This window comes from Palaemon carinicauda, unplaced genomic scaffold, assembly GCF_036898095.1.
Source record: "Palaemon carinicauda isolate YSFRI2023 unplaced genomic scaffold, ASM3689809v2 scaffold276, whole genome shotgun sequence".
NCBI classification, from domain to species: Eukaryota; Metazoa; Arthropoda; class Malacostraca; order Decapoda; family Palaemonidae; genus Palaemon; species Palaemon carinicauda.
In genome coordinates, this window is record NW_027170416.1 from 3,177 (window position 1) to 29,640 (window position 26,464).

Here is a 26,464-nt window from a genome sequence, read left to right on the forward strand (position 1 = left end):
AAGTTGGTAGTGGTTTCGACCATGTCGATGTGTCCAGTGTCTAGCTGGTGGGGGTTGGACACATTACTGAAGTTCATGTGCTGTTGGAGAGAAGTGCAACTGTGTACTCCTCTCCGAACTTGAATGCTATTGACATGGAACTGTGTTAATGCTACAGCTGATAACAGAAATTATTTTACATTTGTTACACAAGAATTCTGTTGGATATCAGAGATGAGGCATTCTTGTAAGTGACTGTTTTATAGTTAATTGTTATTTATTTACTGACTTTATGGTAATGGTGATTGTGTAATGACACAATGGTTGTAATGATAATTATAGGAGTGAGTTTATATATGTTTATGCTAATATGGTCATTATAAAGATTAACATATGTTTCTGCTGAGGTGATAAGTAAATTTTGTTCTGCTCTTATGTTTTATTGACTTGCTGTAAATTTTACAGGTCTACATCAAAATTCGATTACGTAAACCTGAGTTTATCTGGTCCCTGAGCATACAATGACGTATCCGGACGTCACCATCTGTACAACCAAGAGTGTTTTGATGTATTACGTTATCATAGCAAAGGGGTTAATACTCATACTAAAATACAAATCAATAGAGCCTATCAAACCAATGAATCACTGTAGAGAGGCAGAACTTGAATGGATCAAGAGATAAGGATGGAGCAGTGTGGGCACTGTTTTGTGGCTCCTAAGTGGACAAACCCAGGAGGAAAGGGTATGTAAGGATTATTTTTTCTTTTGTTAAACATGAAAAGCCTGCACTTTGTAGATATAAGGACTATGACCTGGAGATACTCAAAAAAAATATCATGAATTTCAAATGTTTCAGAGTTTTGTTCAGCAGCTTAACCATTCATTGTACTAGAGCCTCTACTAATAGAATTCTTTTTTTTTTGCAATAGTACTGGAGTATTTGACAGAAACAGATACTAAATCTAATACACTGCTGACTATCAGTTTATTAGTGAAATTAATTACAAAAAATATGGCTTGCAAATCCTCATTTGGATGTACAGTATAAGCTTTAGTAAAAACAAGAGGCATTAACTTTACTTGGATACTGTCCATTAAATATTTTCGTTTAGCAAAATAGTGTTCAAAACTGGCAAACTGCAGTGGTTGGGAATAATCTTACGCATACGAGTGAACATCTCATTTACATACAGGGGTATAAGAACTTCAAGAGCCTTTCTTTTACTAAAAAAAAATATGCCCTTTATCCTAACCTAATGTTCATGCATATCAATAGTTTAAGTATGAAGATTAGAGAAACTTTAATTACAATGCTCGAGTCTGAAGCATAATATTAAAAGTGCCATTTAATAACCACTCACCATTGTATCTGTGTCAGGAAGAGGAGGGTTCATGGGCTGAAGATATTGCACCTGTGTTAAATCTGGTAGAGACCCAGTATTTGGTAACTGCCCTCCTCCCCCTCCACCAGCTACACCTCCACCAGGCCCTGCACCTCCAACATTGTTAATGGTAGCAGGAATGGGAATATTTTGACTTCTTTGTATGTGGTTTATCCTGCGAAAAATGAGACATATAAGGATGTCAAACAACTGTGGGGATAAATGTTCATGTAACATATTCCATAAAAATAACGAACAATTTTGAGGAATCAATAGAAATATTAGTTTAGGTTCCCATCACCAACTATAATTACATTTATCAATCTAAAATAATATAAGTGCAATGTCCTTCATATACAAAATATATGCCTTTCATAAATCTTGAAATTCTTCAAACAAATGAAAAAAACAGAAAGCATGGGACAATAGAAAATACTTCAATAATAATAAAGTTAAACGCATATCTAAATATTATAAAAAATACTCCTATTGTCTTTAAAAGCAAGTGTATCACTGTCACTCTGATCCCCAGAATATTAAAAACAGATTTACCCTGGTGATATTAATGCCACTGAGTAGAATATCATAGGGAAGGCAATCCAATAAGTTAAAATACTTTAGACAATAATTTCTCTCCAAAATAAATTTATTAAGTTTGTGGGTCCATTCTGACATCTGGTTAAAACTAACTTCGTCAACTAAAATAAACACCATGAATGAACATAATAAACAAGATACAGAGACTTTCACCTCTTCAAAGTTGTAAGACCTTTAACCTCATGCTTTCAATTTGTAGTTTTAGAAAGTTTTCCTTTACTTTCAACTGTTTTACTTGCATATCTATTACTTTCTATCAATAAAAGCAATTATCAATTTATAATAACAAATATGTGATTCCAGAGGCAGCTAAGTCACCACGTAAAGCATAGACTACTCCCACAGAGCGTAGAGGTCTATGTCCTTCAGTCGATAGACCATGCTCAAAGCTGAGTAGTGGCCTTTGACATCTGCGACTGAGAGGCACTTCTCTCAATGAAGGGGAACGGAAATCTACAACCTGCATTTGAGCTGCTCTGACTGGAGAAATATCCCTTTTATGACACCAATTAGTAGAGTTGGAAGACCCAGGCCTACATGACTGAGGACACAGCATGAAGTAGATGATGAATAGATAGGTATTGAATCAAAAGCTCAAGATGAGATAACTGGCAAAATCAAACCAAGGCACTTTGCCACAATAGGTGCAGGAAGAGATGATGATGACACCAATTACAACACAGGGCCCACTTTCCAAGCTAGACAGCTGCCGCAGAGCATTGCAGATATCCATGCATTTCCTGTACAATACCTCTAAAAACACCTTTTGCTCAGAGATGCTGTATAGCCACCACCAGTAAAGATCCAACAGCTTCGCTGACTGATGATATCTCTAAAGATGTGGTTGACTAAGGAGCGTGAGCCACAAGGGTAGTTCTCTTGGGACCTCGTCCAGAAGAACTAACAGATTGGGATACCATTTTGGTATGGGGCCATCTGGTTGCCACCAGGGTCATCATGAGTCTGGATGTAATTAACATCCTGATGATTGATAGTTAGATCAGCTTGAATGGAGAGAAGGTGTAAGCATTCAGGTGATCACATGGGTGTTGGAAGGCATCTTTAAACACAGGCAATCGGTCTGGAACACAAGAGAAAAACGGGGAGCTTCCTATTTGCCACCCAAGAGAGCCCCACAAGGCAAGAAGCCTCTATGCTAAGTAAAAATGCGTGGACCATTTCGAAACTAAAACCTGTGCCTGGCAATTGAGTGTGTCTGCTACTACAGTCCTCTTGCCCAGAATATACCTTGCTGACAGTTCTATGTGGAGTCAGCTTGCAGAGAGGACGTGAGACCGTGCTCCCTTGCTTGTTGACGTGGACTACTATGATGATGGTGTCACTCATCACACTACTGAGTGCCTCCTCAAACGTTCTCGGAATACTTGCAGCACTAGAAAGGCTCCTTGCATTTTGAGGACATTGATGTGCAGAAGCCTTACTTCTCAAGACAAAACACCCGAGACAATAAGGTCATTTAGAAGTGCTCCCAAACCCTCGGTCAACATATCTCAGAAAAGTTATATGTCCAGAGGTGGAGAGTGAAGTGGGACTCCCTTGGTGAGGTTTTCCTTGTCAAGCACACGGTAGGATTGGCCTGAAATTCCTGCCCCACTGGAACAGGACGAATTGGAGGATCCCTATAGGTTAACCAGTGATTCTTCAGACACCATTGAAGGGATAGCTGGCAGAGAGGACCGTGAGGAATGAATTTTCTAATGAGGAAAGGCAGCTGAGGAGACTAATAGCACAGAGCTAGTATTTCTGTCCTGAATAGGAACGGTTGCAGAACCCCCTTGAGGGCGGTGAAAAAATTGAAGTGGTTGATTCATAAATGTGTTAGGGAGTAAATATAATGGATAATGTTAAGATGAGAGAGGTGGTCACCAAATCAATTGTGTGACAGACACTTGCTGCTGCTGTGTCTATCAGCATGCCCAAAGACTTAACCTCTGCTTGGGAATGAGAGTAGACTTCTACCAATTTACCACAATCCCCAGGTCATAGCAAAATGTAAGAATCCGATCTTGATCCTTTAGCAACTGCCTATAGAAGGAGGCTAGGACCACCCAATCATCGAGATGCATCAACAGATATATCACTCGCAAGTGTGCCCAAAAAAGCTGCCAAGGTGAACACCGGGAGAGCCCTACCCAGTCCATAGCACTGTCTTGAACAGGCACACAATACCATAGAGGGAGATGTGATGGTACCTTTGATAGGAATGATGAACAAGCACTTGAAAGTATGCATACTTCAGATCCACTGAAAGGATGAAGTCTCCCTCTGACAGAAGACAGCACAGAACAGTTGATGAACAAACTTATTCAGAGGAGAGAGGTCAAAAACTGGTCTTCAGTCAACAGGCACCTTCACCTACGGAAAGAAGTGGCTGCAGAAGCACGAAGACTCATCCTGAATGATTGAGAGCTCCTTCTTCTCAAACCTTCCCTCAACTTCTGCCCAAAAAGCCAGGGCTTTTGTTGACGTTGGATGACCTTGAGAGAAAAAAAAAAAAAACTCCCTTCTCTCTCTCTCATGTTTGTGTAATCAGTCTTAATCATTATCTATTACAGTGGACCCCTGGGGTATGGCGTCCCCAGCTTACGTTTTTCTCACGTTACGCATACGATATTTTTTCGTTCCCTTGTTACGGCATTTTCCCCACCTTACGGTATCAAATTCCAAAATTCAAACTTGGCAGTCGGTACGCGTACAACTGTGCGAGTCACTCGCCTACCACCATGCTCATGGGTCACTGCATAGGTTACTAAGAAGCTGGTCTGGTATTGGTCAGCGTCACGGCGTCACTAAGATGCTGATACGCTATTGGCCGAAATCCCTCCCACAATGCCTCTCTCTCTCTCTTTGTTAATCGCGCGCTCAGTTCAGAATCTCGCATGTTTCGTAAAGACTTGATCTCGTATGAGTGCTTGCGATATCGTATTTTTTGGGCTCAGGCCATGTCATCCTGATAGAAGGTTCCTTTAAGTAGCTTCCTAGGGTATATTTGATTACAGTGATATTCCCAGAGAATTCAACTTAAGGTCTCCCGAATACCCTTTAAGTTTCCTTTAAGGATATCGCATAACATCAGGGGACGTATTCTTTGACACGCCACATAGCAATCTTCACCCCACATAGCGTTTATGCTTTGAGGGGGAAAGTGGCAAAAATTAAAGGGGAGCCGTTATTAAGGTTCCCTTCCTCCGTTACTATTTGAGTATTTAGATGGCGCTATCATCGCCACCATGTTTATTCCTTTATCTGTAGCGAACTCGCTCGGTGATTTTCCCAGTAGCTCTCTCGTTATTTTGGATTTATCATGCAATCTCCAGCCTGTGGAAAGTTGAGTATTTGATCTTTACATGGTATAAATTTTTAACTCTTGCCTCACAGTGAAAATTAAGTTAATTTAGTGGCAGAGCTGTTGCCTGAACCGGAGGCGTCATGGGAGCTGTCAATCGTAACGCACGAGTTATTTAGTTAGCCAGAACGACTTTCCCGGTATAGATAGCATAAATAAAGACAGCTATTCAGTCTTCATTGCTGGGAGTTAATTATGTTATGCCGATAGTATTCGTATTAGTTTCGGCGATTTAGGTAACTGAACCTAGACGTTTTGGTTTACTTTCATGCATGATATAATAGACATTCCTAGTGTTATTAAATTTAAATGAAGCTATTTAGGCAATTTATACATGTGAGATATATTGATTGCATATGAAAATTTACTCTTCTAAGATAGTATACGAGACAGCTTCGATGATTTAGGTAGTCGATTCTCACTACCACTGGGCTACTAGCCTAGTGGCTTTAGTATACTTTCATACATGTTCCCAGGTTACCCTCGTGTATCGTTTTATCAATTGAGGAGGAGGTACATATCTCCTAGAATTATTATATAAAGCGATACTCGCCTCCAGTGGAGATTTAAGGGTAATCCCTCCTTCCCTCTGTGTGTAGCCTTCATGAACAAGGTCTGGCAGCCAATTCGATAACTACGTGTAAATCAGCTCTGACTAGACCTCTACTATATGCCTTCCAAGTAGACTTGTCAAATGATATCTTTAACAAGATCCCTAAGGCATGTGCTAGACTTAGGCCTGCAGCCCCTCCGAAGCCTATTTAATGGTCCTTGGACAAGGTCCTACACTTTGCTTCAACAGTGAACAATGAGGATTGCTCTCTGAAAGACTTGATTCAAAAAGTCATCTTCTTGTTTGCTATAGCCTCGGGAGCCAGAGTAAGTGAAATAGTGGCCCTATCCAGAGATGAGAGCCATATTCAGTTCCCAGAAGTGGGAGAACTGAATCTTTTTCCTGATCCAACATTTCTCGCTAAGAACGAGCTACCCACCAAAAGATGGGGTCCCTGGAGAATCTGCCCTCTGAAGGAAGATGTCTCGCTGTGTCCAGTGGAGTGTCTAAAGGTCTATCTTCGTAGAACTTCAGACTTCAGGGGAGGACAGCTCTTTAAAGGAGAAACCTCAGGATTAAACCTATCCCTAAAGCAACTAAGGGGGAAAATTACCTATTTTATTCGCAGAGCGGATCCTAACAGTACACCCGCAGATCATGATCCAAGGAAAATCGCTTCATCATTGAACTCTTTTCAGCACATGGATTTTGAGCGTCTTCGCTCATACACTGGATGGAAGTCATCCAGAGTGTTCTACAAGCATTATGCGAAGCAAGTGCATGAACTCAAGCGATACGTGGTGGCGGCAGGTAGTGTACTAAAACCTGTCGTCTAGTGCTGCGATGAACAGTGAATTGATTGGGACCATCAATGACACGGATGAAGGTGTTGACACCTCTCAGTGCAATACTTTCGAAGTGAGTGTCACCAAGGTGACACTAAGGACTGTTCTATTTAGTTGAGGTGAAGAAATATATAGATAACACTTGTGCTGTGTGTACTTACACAGTGTGAATAGACATGCAACATTACAGAAATGCACATTAGAAAATTTATCAAATTTTCAGATTAATGGCAGCATTAATAAGCTTTCCCTTTCAGGTGAAAACAAATATTTTCTGTGCTTGGATTGCCTGATATGTTTCTTATTACATTTATCAACATTACGTTATACATGTTACTTTATGTTGGTCAGCTATTACCAAATAAAATCATCAATATATACTTGCATCTTATTTCGCCCAACATTTGATTTTTAATAAAAATATATCAAGAGTTTTATTACACTTTAATAAACTGCATATATTTCTTACGAACAATATGTATAGCTAATACCTTTGTTCTTATACATGTTACAAACAATATCTGGTAATGCTTGTTCCAATTAGTTACAAATACAGCGACACCTGTATGTAGTTGATGCTATGTTTGTTCATATGTTATATGCAAACCTTGAGACTCCTTCCCTACGTCTAGTATCACTCCTCCCTGTAGGGGGCAGGAAGCACTAACATGGTTTATGCTTAGCAGCAATGACGTATAACGGTAACGTTATATGTCTCAATGGTCTGGATGACCAAGGAAAAACTGTCCCGAGGTTAAGGCACTTTAAAAATCCACAGATACAGTACTTTCTAATAATTCTCTGGTAAGCCCAAAAAACGGATTTTGAGCGAAGCGAAAAATCTATTTTTGGGTGAGATAGCCATGTCGTCCTGATGGACCCGGCCTCCTTTCCTACAAGAAAAGGCCTTGGCAGGAGCCCTCCCAAAATTACTATATCTGTAGCACCATGCTCAACGCTACAAGGAATAGCGCGCTCGGTTGACATACAGCGCCATCTAGATACTCAGTAGTGGTACGGGAGGAAGGGTACCTTGATAACGGCTCCCCTTCTATTTTGCCACTTTCCCCCTCGAAGCGAAAACTCTATTCGGGATGAAGATTGCTATGTGTCAAATCAAGATATACGTCCCCTGATTTATGCGATATCCTTAAGAGAAATTTTAAGGATATTCACGCCAGGAGTTAGAATTCTGGAGACCTAAAGGTAAATTCTCTGGGAATATCACTGTAGTCAATTATCCCTTAGGAAGCTACTTATAGGAACCTGGTCAAATATCCCTTAGCAAGCTACTTATAGGAACCTTCCATCAGGACGACATGGTTATCTCACCCAAAAATACATTTTTTGCTTCGCTCAAAATCCGCTTTTACCAACAGATATTCCAAATCTTTAGATATGGTAGATATGTATAATTGGCAGGGGTAGAATTATCACAATCAAATTAACACACTCATCAAATGCAGTATTATAAAATTTTACCCCCAATGGAAAAAAGAACCTCTTCTAACTATCTTTTATAATAAAAGATAGCCTACGAGGTCAAAAATAATTCTCTTAGCATATAATTCAAATAATTTACGAAAAATACCCTACGGGTTTGCACCTCCATAGGCATCAAGGTCAAGTAAAGGGAGATTTTAATGATTGCGCATCATATTATAATCAACTATGATGAAAGGAAAGAATGGTGTTACATATTTAACGCATGTACTTTGTAATGGCATATGTCATCTCAAAATCAAAATGGGTTAACTTACGTCGTGGAATCTCCAGGAAGCGTCAATTCACAGCCTGACTTTGGCCTGAGTTGCAGATCATGTGTGTAAAACTGCATCCCAAAACCTTGATCAGTTCGCATTTCTGCTGGCGCTGAAACTGTAAACAGAAAAAAAGAAATGTCATACTATAATACTGAGCCGATGTTGATCATATTACATGAATATATCAGAATTGTAAAAACCAGTCTGAGGATTGTCTAAAAGCCTATTGATTATCTTAAAGATCCCCGAACTAATGTAACTTCCCATAATGGTGTAGCAGAGCTGTGACCCTATTTCTCCCCCAAATATTATCAGTTTAAATCCTAATGATTATAATCATAATGAAGTCACCTGACTTTGTTCACAAAAGCATACATTAACTACAGTAGATATATGTTAGTGGGATGAAAAAATAAAAACTGTCAACATCTAAACCAAGTACAAGGTACTCTAATTACTTTAGTTCAGCCTCTTTAAGAGTGGATAAAAATTAGTGAGCTATGGAAGTAGAATACCAATTTATTTTCATAGAACAATAACCATTTTGCTTTCACTGGTCGTACCTATGTACTTTCATTATGATTCTTACCTCTTTACATAGCCAAAATACAAAATAAAACTTTAATGATAATATTTATTATTTCTATACTCACTTGAGGTTTGTATGGCTTCCTATTTGAAGCTCGTTAAGTATCAACGTCGATCATAACAATCAAGTTTCCATTCATCCCTCAATTCAATAGTCTCAATTCCCTAATATACTATTGTGCCCATATTGCAGCGTATGGCAATGGCAGTGATGTGGGTAAGTCATTTCAGTACAGTACACAAAGTAAAAATGCATTCAAGAAGCACCTAACAACACTAACCAGTGGGGTGGCAAGGGGAAATGATATGAACCTTAGGCAAGTATAGAAACAATTGTATTACCAAATTCAATTTACACTATTTGGCAAAATTTCACACTAGAAAAAAGGGGGTAGAGAAAAATAAGAGAAAGAAAAGACTAATCTAACCAAATACCCAAGCCTAAATATTTACAGCAACATAACAGCCAAGACTCACCCCAAATTGCAAGATACTTCATAGCTCACACTGAAAGCTATATAGAAACTGTGTAATACAGCACAAATCCAGATTGAGAAGTGCAGTACTGTACTAGATAATAAATAGCCACAAGGGCCTATAAACCAACACAGTAATTCAGTATAACAAGGATTTATCAATAAAGGTAAACCCATACCGCGGACTCCTTTTTATATCGCTGGTTTCTGAGGGCCGATAAGTTTGATAGTTTTCAGATTTTATCCTTTTTTGTCATAAATAGTCATTTCTAATAATTAATAAAGTAAATTACAGTAATAAAAAAATAACAAATTTGGTTCAGTAACAAGAATGCAATTTACACAGTTTGTATAGTTTGTCAGGAAAAAGAAAATGCAGTCTGTTAGGTGACAATGAACTACACATCCACATTGAAAACTGTACTATATGAGGAGAGTAATCTAGCTGGTCCAGATGATTTCATACAAGGCACACTATTGGCCAGTAGAAGAGACAATCAATAAGAGCACGCTGATCAGTATCTTAGCCGCTGATTGGCTGTCGGACTCCAAGATTATCCTGAAGCATCCCACAAAATCCAGTCTGCTTCTTCACATATGTACGAGACATTGCTCTGCATCTTTCTGTGTTGTGCAATGTTTTATTTGTTTATATTTTTTGCTAAGATTGCGAATTGCTTTCAAGCACTACAGTGCCAGCTAAACGTTCTGCACCTTCTAAGATTTCTAGCACTACACCCACATGTCTGAAGAAGATGCTTACTATAGCAGAGAAGATGAAATTCCTTAACATGCGTAAGAATGGGAGAAGCTACGCGAACATAACATATGTCGCCATTACGGCATCAACGAATTTACCATTCATTATACAGTACAGTATTAAGAAGTACCAAAAGAATATAAGAATAATGGGAAATGTCACTTTCAATAGGACAGCGAAAACAATGGTAACTTTCCGCAATTAGGCCATCATTAGGTTGGAGTTTACGTATCTTCAATGGTGAGTGTTTTTATTTTATTTTTTATTTTATGCATATGTAAGGATGTGTCTACAGTAAATGTAAGTTTTTTGCTTAGAACATGTTTAAATGTGCATCCTGTAATGGTTTATATGTGTTACGAGGGTTTATAAAAGCTTAAATTTATAACGATAATAAAATACGAAAAATTGGCACTTGGCAAAATAGATTTGGTACGTCATTGAAGTGCTCCAGAAACCCATTACAAAAAAAATTCTCAACATATTAAGGGAAGTAGCCACACTCACATCATGTGCCTGAACCTTCAAGTCTCTCTCCTGACAAGTATCCAATACCACATGAGCTTTGGTTAATAAACACCGAATATGAAAGGACATACGGTAGCATTTCTTGGAGAGAGAATGCTCTGGCACTCTACCGCCACAAAACAAATTAGGAGCCTTTTCCCTAATCAGTCAAAAAAACTATCTTCTGGTGCACAACCCACCTTTCTCCCTAACAAGGGAATTGGAAAAAGTATGGAACACTTTTCACCTTAAAATAATTCTTCTCCCAAAAGCTAAAGAGACAAAACCATTTTCTCAATACAAAAACCCACACAAAAACCCACATTGTTTGGAATGAGTCTGCTTCTCACTAATGTAATAGCTTAGTTGAAGGTAGTAGGTTGGCCAGGGCACTAGCCACCTGCTGAGATACTACCGCTAAAGAGTTATGGGGTCCTTTTGACTGGCCAGACAGTACTACATTGGATCCTTTTCTCTAGTTACGGTTCATTTTCCCTTTGCCTACATATACACCGAATAGTCTGGCCTATTCTTTACATGTTCTCCTCTGTCATCATACACCTGAGAACACCAAGATTGTCAAACAATTCTTCTTCTCTCAAGGGGTTAACTACTGCACTGTAATTGGTCAGTGGCCACTTTCCTCTTGGTAAGGGTAGAAGAGACTCTTTAGCTATGGTAAGCAGCTCTTCTAGGAGGACACTCCAAAATCAAACTACAGTGAACCCTCGTTTATCGCGGTAGATAGGTTCCAGTCGCGGCCGCGATAGGTGAAAATCCGCGAAGTAGTGACACCATATTTACCTATTTATTCAACATGTATATTCAGACTTTTAAAACCTTCCCTTGTACGTAGTTCTGTTAACAAACTACCCTTTAATGTACAGAACACTTAATGCATGTACTACAGTACCCTAAACTAAAACAGGCACAAATATTAAAGGTGATTTTATATCATGCATTTCCTAAACACGCTAAAAAGCACAATAAAAAATGGCAACCAATGTTTTGTTTACATTCATCTCTGATCATAATGAAGAAACAAACTGGAGGTAGAGCTTTGCTTATTACCCAGACATATTTCCCATACTTTTCCCTTAGAACTACATCACATCTTCCTACTTTAGATAGATATATATATATATATATATATATATATATATATATATATATATATATATATATATATATATATATATATATATATATATATATATATATATATATATATATATATATATATATATATATATATATATATATATATATATATATATATGTGTGTGTATATATATATATATATATATATATATATATATATATATATATATATATATATATATATATATATATATATATATATATATATACATATATATATTTATATGTATACACATATACATACCTACATATATACATAAATACATGCATACATATATATATATATATATATATATATATATATATATATATATATATATATTACTGTATATATATGGGTTATGGAAAAAATCCGCGAAGTGGTGAATCCGCGATGGTCGAACCGCGAAGTAGCGAGGGTTCACTGTATTGTTCTCTAGTCTTGGGTAGTGACATAGCCTCTGTACCATGGCCATCCACTGTCTTGGATTGGAGTTCTCCTGCTTGAGGGTACACTTAGCCATACTATTCTATCTTATTTCTCTTCCTCTTGTTTTGTTAATGTTTTTAAAGTTTATATGGGAAATATTTATTTTAATCTTGTTACTCTTCTTAAAATATTCTATTTTTCCTTGTTTCCTTTCCTCACTGGGTTACTTTCCCTGTTGGAGCACCTGGGCTTATAGCACATCCTGCTTTTCCAACTAAGGTTGTAGCTTAGCAAGTAATAATAATAATAATAAAAGGGCCAAGGCTGTAAGATCCTTGAGGGACAGCCCTTCCAAAAGTTCAAAATGTGGACTCTTACCAAATACCATATAGAGACCTGACAACCAGTTTACTAATAGCAAAAGACCCAAAGACATCAGCGATAATACCCGAGAGGATAAATCCAGCCCAAATTACCTGAGAAATGTATCAAGAATGGACCTATAACCCTTAATAACCAAAAGGAAGTATCCTCTCATTGAACAGAAAATGCAACAACTTGATAACATTGTCAAACTTGTCCTAGACATTGAAACATTCTAAAGACTGTACCAACTAAAATACACATGCTACAGTCTCTGATAAATAGTATTGATAGATCACCTCTTGGAACCTAAGATAGACAGCCTAAAGAGACTAAAAAATTCTTTTTCTATGACTATACAGTAAACAGTCTCAATGCGCCTAGGTAAATGGCTCGTGAAACAAGTTGTCTGAGAAGATTGGTCCTTTTAGGCATCCTTCACGGGCAATCCAAGAACACATAATAGATCAGTGAACCAGTCTCTATGAAGCCCCAAAGACCCCCTCTAGTTGGCATTCGTAGTGTATTAAAGCCAACACTTCTTGTTGGCACGGGCCATTCACTAGGGGCTCCTGTAAATTAGCTTGAGCTGCCTGATCTGTAGCAGGAGCTAGGTTAGGTAATTTATTGATTCTAAAACTATTAAATGCTCTTTTGGGAGACAAGGCATCAACAATAAACAGGAAATACTATTAGTTGATATCCCTGCAACCTGAGACATAAATCTATACACTTTATCTGCAAAAATACTGGAAAATCAATTGTGATGCATAAGTTGTCTTGGGAGAACAGCATAAGATAACACTGAAGAATAAACGCAAATTAGAACTTACAAAAGTAATTTCTTTTAGAACATTTCTGCAACTTTCTTTTGTAAAACCTGAAACGGGGATTCATCATACACCACTTCTACTAGCTATTATCTACCTTGCCTTCAACATCTCTGCCTGAGAAAAAACAAGACTTACTGAAAATCTGTGTGCTTGACCCCACAACAATAATATGACAAGCCACATTACTAAAGATGTCACAAAAAATAGTTGAAGAATAAACCTCACCCCATTAAAACATTGCTATTTTTTCTATCAAAGTTACCCATCTGTTACATTTCAAGAAACCTCCCAACCCCTGGAATAGCTCAAAAACTGCTAAGTAAATACTGTACAGAAATCTACTGTATGTTATCTTAATTATTTTTATAATTTTTTCTATCTTTTTTATTATCTTTATGAACTGGAGTGACTTTATAACAAAAGATAAACAAAATATGAATATTGTAACATCAAACTTAGCTGCCCTCGGAAATCCACTATTTAATGGAGGCCATAATACAGATTAACATATAACACGTTCACAAATCAGCGATGTACTCAGAGTGAAATAGGTGAGCACCAATATAGAAAAGGAATTACTGAAGAATACTTCAAAATCCTTTCTATTTTTCCAGAAAATATTTTTCATTTAAAAATTATTTGAATGAGTATTCTATGCACTAAAAATTGTACATTGGTAACTGTCTTAACCTTTTAATTTTTTATATATATATTTCATTAATGTATAGATGTCCCTTTTACTTAGGTGATTAATTTTCATAAGGAAGTTTTCAATTTTTCCTACAAGTGAATATAAATATTGTAGGCTATCAAATTCCATATCACTTCTTGTTTAAATTCAAAATATTGGTCAATTTTTATTAAAGAAAAGCATTAGCCATTTTCTCTGTAAATTTCAAATCTTGAGAAATTTGGCTTCAAAATTTGTTTATAGAGATTGATTGAATAGACTTTAGTATGGATAGGTATGAACCTTTAGTAAAAAGATTTTTCCCCACTGGGGATCATAAGGACATAATAACCAGGGCACCAGCCACCCGTTGTGATACTACCGCAAGAGAGTTATTGGGTCCTTTGACTGGCAAGACAGCATTACATTGAATCCCTCTCTCTGGTTATGACTCATTTTTCCTTTGCCTACACATACACCGAACAGTCTGGCCTATTCTTTCCACATTCTGTCCTCATACACTTAACAACCCTGAGCTTCCCCAACAATTCTTCTTTGCTCAAGGGGTTAAATACTGCACTGTAGTTGTGCAGTGGCTCCTTTCCTCTTGGTAAGGGTAAAATACTCTTTAGCTGTGGCAAGCGGCTCTTCTAGGAGGCCACTCCAAAATCAATTCAATGTTCTCTAGTCTTAGGTAGTGTCAAAGTCTCTGTACCATGGTCTTCAACTGCCTTGGGGCAAAGCTCTCTTGCTCTAGGGTACACTCGAGCACATTATTCTATTTCATTTCTCTTTCTCTTGTTCTTTTGAAGTTTCTATAGTATATATGAACAATTATTTTTCATGTTATTATTCTTATTATGCTGCTTCCTCCGGTGCCTTAGATGACCGCGGAGGTAGCAGCAGTAGGGGAGTGAGCTTTATGAAGCTTCATCTGTGGTGGAAATGTGGGAGGTTGGGCTGTGGCACCCTAGCAGCACCAGCTGAACTCGGTTGAGTCCCTGATTAGGCTGAAGGAACATAGAGAGTAGAGGTCCCCTTTTTGTTTTGTTTCATTGTTGGTGTCGGCTACCCCCAAAACTGGGGGAAGTGCCTTGGTATATGTATGTATGTATTATTCTTAAAGACCCGATTAGTGACAGAATTTGGAAGAGTGTGTGACAGAAGGAAGTTGAGAGTTAATGTGGGTAAGAGTAAGGTTATGAGATGTACGAGAAGGGAAGGTGGTGCAAGGGTGAATCTCATGTTGAATGGAGAGTTACTTCAGGAGGTGGATCAGTTTAAGTACTTGGGGTCTGTTGTTGCAGCAAATGGTGGAGTGGAAGCAGATGTACGTCAGAGAGTGAATGAAGGTTGCAAAGTGTTGGGGGCAATTAAGGGAGTAGTAAAAAATAGAGGGTTGGGTATGAATGTAAAGAGAGTTCTACATGAGAAAGTGATTGTACCAACTGTGATGTATGGATCGGAGTTGTGGGGAATGAAAGTGATGGAGAGACAAATTGAATGTGTTTGAGATGAAGTGTCCAAGGAGTATGGCTGGTGTATCTCGAGTAGATAGGGTTAGGAACGAAGTGATGAGGATAAGAACGGGTGTAAGAAATGAGTTAGCAGCTAGAGTGGATATGAATGTGTTGAGGTGGTTTGGCCATGTTGAGAGAATGGAAAATGGCTGTCTGCTAAAGAAGGTGATGAATGCAAGAGTTGATGGGAGAAGTACAAGAGGAAGGCCAAGGTTTGGGTGGATGGATGGAGTGAAGGAAGCTCTGGGTGATAGGAGGATAGATGTGAGAGAGGCAAGAGAGCGCGCTAGAAATAGGAATGAATGGCAACGATTGTGACGCAGTTCCGGTAGGCACTGCTGCTTCCTCCGATGCCTTAGATGACCGCGGAGGTAGCAGCAGTAAGGGATTCAGCATTATGAAGCTTCATCTGGGATGGATAATGGGGGAGGGTGGGCTGTGGCACCCTAGCAGTACCAGCTGAACTCGGTTGAGTCCCTTGTTAGGCTGGGAGGAACGTAGAGAGTAGAGGTCCCCTTTTTTGTTTTTGTTTCATTTGTTGATGTCGGCTACCCCCCAAAATCGGGGAAAGTGCCTTGGTATATGTATGTATGTAAATATTCTTAAACTTCTCTCGTAGTATATTTCCTTATCCCCTTTCCTTATTGAGCTATTTTCCCTATTGGGGTCCTTGGGCTTATAACATCCTGCTTTTCCAACTGAGACTATAGCTTAGTACATAATAATAATAATAATAATAATAATGTTATTTACGAACCAGTGGTAAGCCCCTTCCCCCAAAAACCCTAAAATATCGCTCCAATCACACAAAAATATATATGCAAGAAGTACCAAATGTGCACACGAGCCCGTGTATTTTTCTGGGCAAATGTTAAGCAAATGTTACACTTTCATCGTATCTAAATATCATCTTAATTATTGTCTCTGATACTTTATGCATCTTTCAAGATAATCATAACATAAAAATTGTAAATATATAAATATGAAGACAAAGAAATACAAAGAACATACCTTAGAGAGATGTGCAGTAAACATTTAATTACGAATAGCATATACTGTAGAATATAAATAAAAATATGTATAGTCCTCAGGATATCATAGAAAATGGTGGAATTACTGTATATGGGTTACTAAAATAAATAGCTCTCCCTGGAATACAGTAATACCTCGATATACTAGTGTCCCAACATACGAGAAATTCGAGATGCGAGGAAAGTTTCGAACAAATTTTTGCCCCGAGATACGAGACAAATTTAAGATACGAGGATACGAGACGGTTCCCTATGCGGCCGCTAGGTGGCCAAGTGTGCGAGGGGCTGCTCTTGAGGACAGCATTGCTCGCTCTTTCTCCGAGCATCAGCTGCAGTTAGCATTTTTTACGTGTTTTTGCGTTAATCAATACAGAATTAAGTGAATAAGCAATGGATCCAAAGCAAGCGAGTGCAAACAAGGGTAGTGAAAAGAAAAAGCGTATGATGAATATCGAGATAAAGCATGAAATAATCGAAAAACATGAGAGTGGTGTACTGTATGAGTGACTGAGCTGGCTCGCCAATATGAGAGGAATACATCAACAATATGTACCATCCTCAAGCAGAAGGATGCTATAAAGAGCACCAAGCCTTCCAAAGGACTAACCATCCTTTCCAAGCAGCTCAGTGATATTCATGACGAGATGGAGAGGCTTCTTTTAATATGGATAAAGGAGAAAGTTATCGGGAGATAGCATGACCAAGACGATCATCTGTGAAAAGGCCAGCAGAATCTACGATGACTTGAAAGAAAAGCAAGTAGCCAAGAAAGGGGAGACTTCGACGCCTGCGGAAACCATCAAAGCCAGTCATGGCTGGTTGGATAATTTCAAAAAACGGACTGGGATATACTCGGTTGTGAGGCATGGGGAAGCAGCAAGTTCCGACTCAAAAGCCACAGCGGACTACGTCAAAACTTTTGCCTCAGTTATCGCAGAACAAAGATACATCCCCCAACAAGTGTTCAACTGCGATGAAACTGGCCTTTTCTGGAAGAAGATGCCCAGGAGGACATTCATCATGGCAGAAGAGACTACAGGGCCATAAACCCAAGAAGGACCGGTTAACTCTAGCCTTTTGTACCAAAGCCAGCGGTGACTGTAAGGTCAAGCCACTGCTGGTGTACCACTCAGAAAACCCACGTGCTTTCAAGAGCCAAAGGATCTTGAAAGAAAAACTGCAAGTGATGTGGCGCGCTAATTCTAAGGCTTGGGTTACGCGGTATTTCTTTACAGAATGGGTTAATCTGTGCTTTGGTCCAGCAGTTAAAAAATATTTAGCCAAGAAAATCCTGCCAATGAAATGTCTCCTGGTCCTTGACAATGCCCCTGGTTACCCTTCTGGTCTCGAAGAGGACATTCTTGATGAGTACAGGTTCATCGAGGTCTTTTACTTCACGCCCAACACCACGCCACTCCTCCAGCCCATGGACCAACAAGTAATCTCTAACTTTAAAAAACTGAACACGAAGCATTTGTTCAAGAAATGCTTCAATGTCACAGACAGAACCAATTTCACCCTTCGTGAATTTTGGAAGGAACATTTCAATATCATCCATTGCTTGAAAATTACTGATGATGCATGGCAGGGTGTCACACGAAGAACTCTTAATTCAACATGGAAGAAATTGTGGTCAGCTTCCGTCGTTGAGAGGGACTTTGAAGGGTTCGATACTCCAGACCCTGATGAACCCAAACCTGTTGTGGTGGATGAAATCGTGTTTCTTGGAAAGTCCATGGGGCTGGAGGTAGATGAGGCAGATGTGAACGACCTTGTCGAGGAGCATCAGGAAGAGCTCACGACACAGGAATTGATCGAGCTCCAGGAGATGCAACATTCAAGAGGTGTAGCAGGAGCTCAGTAGGGAGGAGGAGGTGGAAGAGGAGGACCGCCTTTCTACGAAGGAAATTAGAGACATGTTAGCGAAGTGGCAGGAGTTTTCTTATTTTATGGAAAAGAGGGACCCGGACAAGTTGGCGTGTAGTTGTGCGTTAGCCTTTTGTGACGACACTTGTGTATGTCCTTTTCGCAACATTTTGGAGGTGAGACAAAATTAATCATCCCTAGCTAGGTTCCTTTTAAAAAGGCCGGCAAAAAGTGAAAATGAAAGCGAGTCAACAGAGCCAAGCCGGAAGAAAAGTAAAAATGAAAATGAAAACCAAATTAGAATCAAGTTTAGTGTAATGTAAGATTAACATTTATTTCTAAGTGTGTGTACAGTAAGCTAATTTCATTTAATTTAAATTCAAACTTTAAATTATGTTACGTAGTCTTACAAAAGTGTAGCGTACCGAACGTGTTACCCTCAAGTCTCTCTTCTCCTCTTTCTCTCTCCCTCCTCCTCCGCACACACCGCCATTAGCCGCTACCGCCTGTCTCGAAGGTAAGGACTCCATAATAATGTCACATTTTATTGCAGATCATAACCAGTACATAGGTATTTGTTATTTTGTGAGCATAGGTGGTGAATTAGAACAATTAAAAAAAAGTTTTTTCCACTGTAATATACTGTTTTTAGGTGTTTTTCCAGAGGGTGGGAACGGATTAATTTTTTTTTAGTTATTTTATATGGGAAAAATTGATCCGAGATGCAAGCGAATCGACATACGAACTCGGGTCCCGAAACGCATTAAGCTCGTATCTCAAGGTATTACTGTATTCTAAGAAAACGTGAATGAATAGGTAATCGGGTCAGAAAAGGGTTGCATATGAACCAGGGCATTCATGCATAAATAAAAAATACTTTCGTCAAGGAAAACTATTTGAAATTTGAAATATAAACATTCTCCCAGCCAAAAATCACCAAATTTGTAAGTCAGAGACTGGGAGTTGCACTAATCAAGCACACTTTACATCAGCACCTCTTACCTCTTGAATTTATCCCATCCTCATTTTTGTCTCATATGGCGATTCTTTTTTTTTTTTCTATTTCTATAAACCATCCCCTTACTAAATTTGCCAAACCAAAATATCAATTTGCATATCTTCCTCTGAATTTGCCATTACAACAATATCACCTGGATACAGTAGCCTATATAACCCCTTTCCCTTATCTAGAGTTTACCAGTTCTTGATGTCAATTCATCCCATCTTCGTTAAGCTAATCAGTCTAACCATAAAGTTACCGTACTTTATAACGTAATTTTCAGTATACTTCATTGATTAATCACAATGATTTTAGATACTTTCTCTTTCCCAGGCAAAGACTTTTATGTTAAACATACACCTTCCCCTAGTCAATCATTCCTTCTCTTGATTTCTGGAGCTGCCTTATAATTCAAATCTTTAGTACATTTACCCTTCAGTTTGACTAGAGCCTTTAATGCCAAACCTATAATGTTTACATGAAACTTTAAACAGCTAGATCTAGGTAAAATAACTGCATTCTATACTGTATAGCATTGCAAGATATCAAATCACTGGCCTTAAATCTGATAACCAAAAAAGACCACATATTTTCTACACCTCAGCATGCATGGTCCAAGCATCCAACAGTAATTTCATATCCTTGTATAACCTAAGCTAACTCATAGCTCAAGTTGAGATTCAATTCACGAAATTTATCTACTGCCTCTAAACAAAAAGCTATAAATAATCATTCAAATTACATCTCTGAAAAGTACAAAAATCTGATGTGCTAAGGTGTTACGTCAAGCATTCATCTTAATGATGCAAATGGTTTCTAAAGCATTACTAAGAGTTTATATCTACCAATGACAGATGTAGTCTCATGAATTAACGTACTATATACTGTAGTGTATAGATATGTCTCAGCCTTAGGTACTATTAAGATTTTAACATTTTAAATCATTTCCAGATCTAATGACAACTACTCTACTATATAGAAAGTCACCCATTTTCTTAACATAATTTTCCTTTTTTCAATTCATGGTTCATTGAAAAAACATACATATGCATACACTTGACGAAACATAAAAGATTACATATACATTGGCTTCAGAATATAGAATTTGTATCATGAAACTGTGTAAGGTAGGAGTACCCGTTAGCCATGGTATTAGGCTTTAGGATAAATTAGCCTAACTGATAACAATTCTTTACAACAATATCCAAAAGCTATCACCTTACCCATTGATAGTAGCTGTTAAAAAATTTATTAACATGTGTTGTAAGGAGGCTTACTTCACCTATTATTTTCAAAGCAGAATGTTTCAAATAAACTTTTCACTTTCTAAAATGTTAAGTGTTACTTCTATCGTTGTTTTCTGTGCTGTCTAATTCCTTCCCACCAAAATGACCATTTACAGTACTGTACATGAGAAAATAAAATTTCTAATTACTTTATCAAAATTAGAAGATATCGAATAACTTTTCTCACAATAAGACAAGTATAAACACATATCTTGATGGAATAAAATAAGTAACATTATTTCAATTTTGCATTATCAGTATAAAACTCTTTAGAGAAAATTTTAGGCTTCATATCAGACTACAGTGCACTACACAAATTAATATAAAAAAATTAATTCAGCATTAATTGCATAGTAAGCTTAGGCAAAGCAAAGCAAAGCAAAGCAAATCAAAGCAGGGCAAAGTAAATTCACAGAAAAGCAAAAATAGTCCAAAGAATGAAATATAGACCAGTACAGTATATTTGCAGCTAAGGGAGTAATCAAAGAGCAAACATGTAGGAAGTAAATGTAAAAATGGCGATCATAAATCATATGAAATTATCAATGATTTGTTATCATATCAAATAATCTCCCTCCCTCTGCCTTGATAGCGTAACAGTGAATATAGCCAGTTCAAAAATATAGAAGGAATGGTGTTTAAATCTTAAACCAGAAAAGGACGGGTGAATGGGTTTCTTCCTATAAGGGACAGTCTGACAGAACTCAAAAAATTCAGTCAAAATGCTTTCTAACGGAGTCAACTATTGATTGAGATCCCCATTAAAGATGTGAAAGTTTGTTCTCTCTTACTTAAATTGCATTCTGATACTCTTGTAGATCAAGGTGGTTATAAAGGGAAGGAAACTACTCGTAAACTAATATTATGAAGCAATAAAACAAAACTATTTCTAAAATGTTGATGTGCTACTATTAAAAACAGAATATTGTTTTGCCCAATGTAAAAGTGCTGTCTAGATATAGTTATTAGGACATTTATATACTGCAAAGCCCATTTCATAAGTAAACATTGACAAAAATGTACAGTACCCCGGATACATCATGTTTACAGTATAAAAAATGCAAACAGCTAATGTATTGTACTTCTGATAGTTCTAACTTTGCAGAAGTCTTGTAACTTCAAAACTAGTTTAATCATATTACTCAGCCAAGAATCTTAGCTCTAATTGGGATAACGTGAAGGGTTTTTTAAAAAAAAAAAAAGTAACACTGATAAATAAAACAAAGCTTTGTGAAGGATTAAAATCAAGTTGACTGATAGCATAGATTATGTTGAGTGAAATTTGTAAATTTACAAAATTTAATTACAAACAAGAACTGGTTCATTAGGGGTAATCATCCAGTACCCTGTGTTAAAGTTTTGACTGATTCTCTCATGGGTTCACAGCATTTCTACTTTACATTTCTTCATAATCTAATGACTCGATTCTTCACGTGGGATAATTCTGCTTAAATATTATATTATATGGCTCACAATTCAACAAATGTTATCAAGTAGATTTGGCTTTTAGCTCTTATATAAAATTATATGAATAGTAAAGCAAAATTTTCTAAGATCAAACAATTTTTTGGTAAAGGAGTCACTTGCTTACACTTTTTAGCACTAAAAAAGTTACGATTTGATACAGTACGGGGAAGGATGACTCAACAACCTGATCATAATTAATTTTCTTGAACACATAAAAACTCCATTAAATATTCCTATTCCTTCATTAATTTACTCATTCTAGGTTACCTAGCATCACAGCTGCTAAAGGAGCCTTTGGTGACATCAAAATAATTCATTATGAACTGAATATAAGATTCCAAAGGGTAGCTTTGTAACTAATCCATACACCTGACTTCAATAACCTACCACTGGTAGTCCTAATGTCCTATCCTATGACATTATGCCTGGATTGTCAGCTTCCTATGATGCTTTTGCTTTTAATATATGCAATATGATGTTTTTAAGTGAGGTGTAAGGTAAAGATTAGGAAAGGAAATATAAGTTTGGCCTCTGGCTTGGGCAATTACTCTTCTTCCACCATCTTTTTTTTTCCCAATATCTTGATAAAACATAAAATCCTTGTGTCTTTTCCAGACAAATGTGAAACCTATTAATGAATTTCACTTGTTTATTTCAGTTATAGCAATTTTGAGAAAACATTCAGCATATGCTTGTCTAAATGACAGTAGCAACTATCTATCCTATCTGGCAATCTTTCCGTTACACTTCTACAGGGAACTTCCACTACCACTATTCAATTACTGAGTCTGCAAAATGTCTGTATACACACACTGTTAAAAAGTCCTATAATGTCAAATAGTTAGTATTACAGAATGTTCTCAACTTACAAACTTAATAAGTCCCAAGAAGCTATAAGTATGTCAAATTTTGTTAAATTTTGGCCTTGGGTAGGCCTAACCTGAATCCCATACCTAAGATTTCTAGCTACAAAAGTAAAAAAAAAATAGTCGAGTTTCATATGAAAAAGATATATGGTTATTACATATGTGGTTTTGCTTACTGTATTAAATGATATAATATTGTTTTACAGTATTTCTTTATCTTATCTTTGCAGTTTTCAGTTGGATTTGTTTATATCTCCAAATGTTTATAAATTGGGAACCTGTAATGGCCTTTTTTTACCTATAATGCAAAGCTGTGCAACAGATTTATTGGCAATGTTGTGAATGTTGATACTCATAAGCTTAACAGAAGTTGGAATGCTGTCCCAAAGTGCCAAGCACCATTCCTTACCAGTTTTCCCTTTACTGTATTTAACATCTCAAAAATTTTAAAAGTAATTTGCATTTATTCCAGCTATACAAACCAGTCTGTCCTGAGATGGGGAGACTTCCTACAACATTGTTGATGTCTATATCTGGGTAAATCAAAATTAGTTTTGGTGCTTGAAGGGACTTCTTTCAGATCACCACAATCACCAGCTTATGACAGAACTAGAGAAGCCTGTCTCAGTGGAGAACCAAGTTGTCTTCCGAGTCTGTCAGGATCCAGTAATTGTCCAGGTAATGAGTAAGATAAGGGACTTTGCTGTGTGCCTTTGTTGAAATTGGAGTAAAAACAAAGCAAAGAACTTTGAATTGGCACACCTCGCTCGCTTATGACACACGGTGGTACTTCCTGGCAGAAGACTGGATTGGGATCTGGAAGTACGCATCTTCAAGTAGATCATCATCGTAAAGCTTAATGGCTTGATCGCTTTCTTGACTGTACCTGGAGTCTCCCGCCTGAATTCAGGGTTGAGAAGTCTATGACTGGCTTTCGACTTCCAGACATCCTCTCTACAAGAACGTTTACTGAAGAAGCCAGAAAGAGCCGTCACTTCCACTGTGTTCAGCAACAGTTCTTGGACTGTGTAGAAGGCATACCAAAGGTGCACATGCGCATGTCCTTATTTTCTGTTCCATGTATATCTGTATATTCAGGAGTAACTTGGAGTGCAACAAGAGCCTAAGCTCGCAAGTCAACCAACCGGTGAGGGAGGTTGTGTGTAAATATATAGGAGAACACCAGTATGTGACTATTCAAACTTGGCCCCCAACCTGCTAAGAGAAAAATTTAAAAATGAGAGCACTGTAGCAAGTAGGTGAGAGGGTAAGAGATCGTGAGTGGAGAAAGATGATGAGCGATTGATTGAGAGCTGAGCAGATGACTTTGTAATTTGTGATCGTGCACATGTGTAAGAGCACGCTAACACCTAGTAGTATGTCTAGTATCTCTCTAATGGAAGTGCGAACTGGAGAGATGGAGCTACAATAAGAGCGAGTGATCACTTTCAGATCTGTGGTCGCAAACTGATGTCACTCCAACAGATGATCGAGCTCACGAACACCTGTGGGGAAAATCAAGTAGCATGACATCTTCCCACCTCTACCTTTGTCCTCAGTGAAGGATGAGGCACCACTGCCTCTCACAACGGCAGAGAAACAGTGAGTGTTTTATGAAACTCCTATCGCTCAGTTTTCCAGGACTAATTGTCTAATTGGGGAAAAGGAAGGGCAGCTGCTCTATTCTCTTCTGACCAGCAGAGTGTATAAAGTCAGCTAAATGACTATGTGCCTGAGAGCAAGGAAAGTACGAGGAGCACACAAGGCGAAAGGAGTCTTTTGGTCCCTTTCATAGAGCAATTCCGATCTTGTGGCAATCCAGAGGAACGGAATCTTTTGGTCCTGTTAAAAAGGCAATTTAGGTCTTTTGGCAATCTCTCCTGTTCCACTTATTTTCCCCTGTAATATCACGATGCCTTTTTGGTAGATTTAGTGTCTTATCCAGTGTTGTAACGGATTCAATTCTATTTCCTGTGCAAGGGAATAAGGAGGAGCCAACGAGGATGAAAAACTCGGACCTGAGACCAATGGAGGTGTTGAAGGAGAATGTGGAGAAAGAAGAGGAGCCATGAGGCTTGCCAACATTTGACACCAAGAAGAGCATATTTCATAACTTCTTTTATTTCTCTAATGATGACCACAGCTCACTTGTCAACTCTTTGTTAAACTTTACCCAAGTGCAGATATTCCATTCTTCAAATCTCAACCTGGAGAACTAAGGTTTGAATAGACACTCGTAGAGCAGTTTTCCTTTGGTTTCAAAGCACCAAATAAAGGCTACATGCAGTAAGGGTGAACTACTTTTTCATCAGCTCTTTCTGTGAATCTGGGAAAACATATGCCCACAACAGCCCTCCTGATATCATCGTTAGTTTCAAGCTATAATATAAAGCATATGAAGGTTAAAATTACTTGTATATCCTACTAAAGTTTATAGGACATGGTCATGTATCACACAGTTCACACTGGAGAAATTCCACTAAAAATCTCCTCCTCTCCCTTATATCAGCCCCTCCTCTTTCTTCAACCAACCAACAAAGTCTTTGAGATTCTTGCCTTTATTTCTGATTAAGTAAGAGCTACCTTAGTCTGTTTTTAGGTTACCATATCAAGTCACACCACTCTCTCTAGCCAATGGCAACATTCCCTGCCTAAGCCATTACTCAAACTCCCTTGACACCCCCAGCTTAGAGATGTAGGGATCCTCACATCTCACTCTACCACGATCCAAATACTTGCAATTCTAGCCGTCATTTATGATTATGTAAGGTCTACTCTAGTGTATTTCAATGTTGTATTCATATTCAAAACACAAAAAATAGTACTACGAAACTCTCTTTAATTCTCTGCCTCCCCCACATGTACTACCCATAATGTAAGTGAAACAATTTATCAGTAATGCAAGATGTCGACACGACGAAATTTGTTTTTTCTTATTTTACCTTTTTTCTCAATTACCATTTCTGCAAAGTAAAATCTTCATGTCTTATATATTTCATATTAGTACAGTATTGTTCTTTGTTTCACGTGTAAAAGTTAGCCTATTGTCCTTATTTCCATCTATTGCCATTCTAGGCAATATTTTTTATGTTCTTACGTGTGCAGTCTCTAATTCTAAGGCCATGAATTACCCAAAAGAGAAATGATCCAGTTCATAGTGACAATTACACGCTA

The 26,464-nt window shown here is 37.8% G+C and overlaps 1 protein-coding gene across 2 annotated transcripts in view; it reads right to left on the minus strand.

The window, feature by feature from the left end:
• Positions 1–1,181: 1,181 nt before the first annotated feature.
• Positions 1,182–26,464, minus strand: part of LOC137636345 (CREB-regulated transcription coactivator 1-like) — a 132,064-nt gene continuing 106,781 nt past the window's right edge. Inside the window, exons 5-6 of one of the 2 annotated variants that reach the window (XM_068368752.1) lie at positions 8,485–8,602; positions 1,182–1,537 (exon numbers count right to left, since the gene is read on the minus strand). In XM_068368752.1, the coding sequence (XP_068224853.1) occupies positions 1,327–1,537; positions 8,485–8,602 (329 nt within the window). In that variant the 3' untranslated portion in view covers positions 1,182–1,326. The remainder of the gene's footprint in view (positions 1,538–8,484; positions 8,603–26,464) is intronic. The other variant, XM_068368751.1, reaches the window with a different exon arrangement.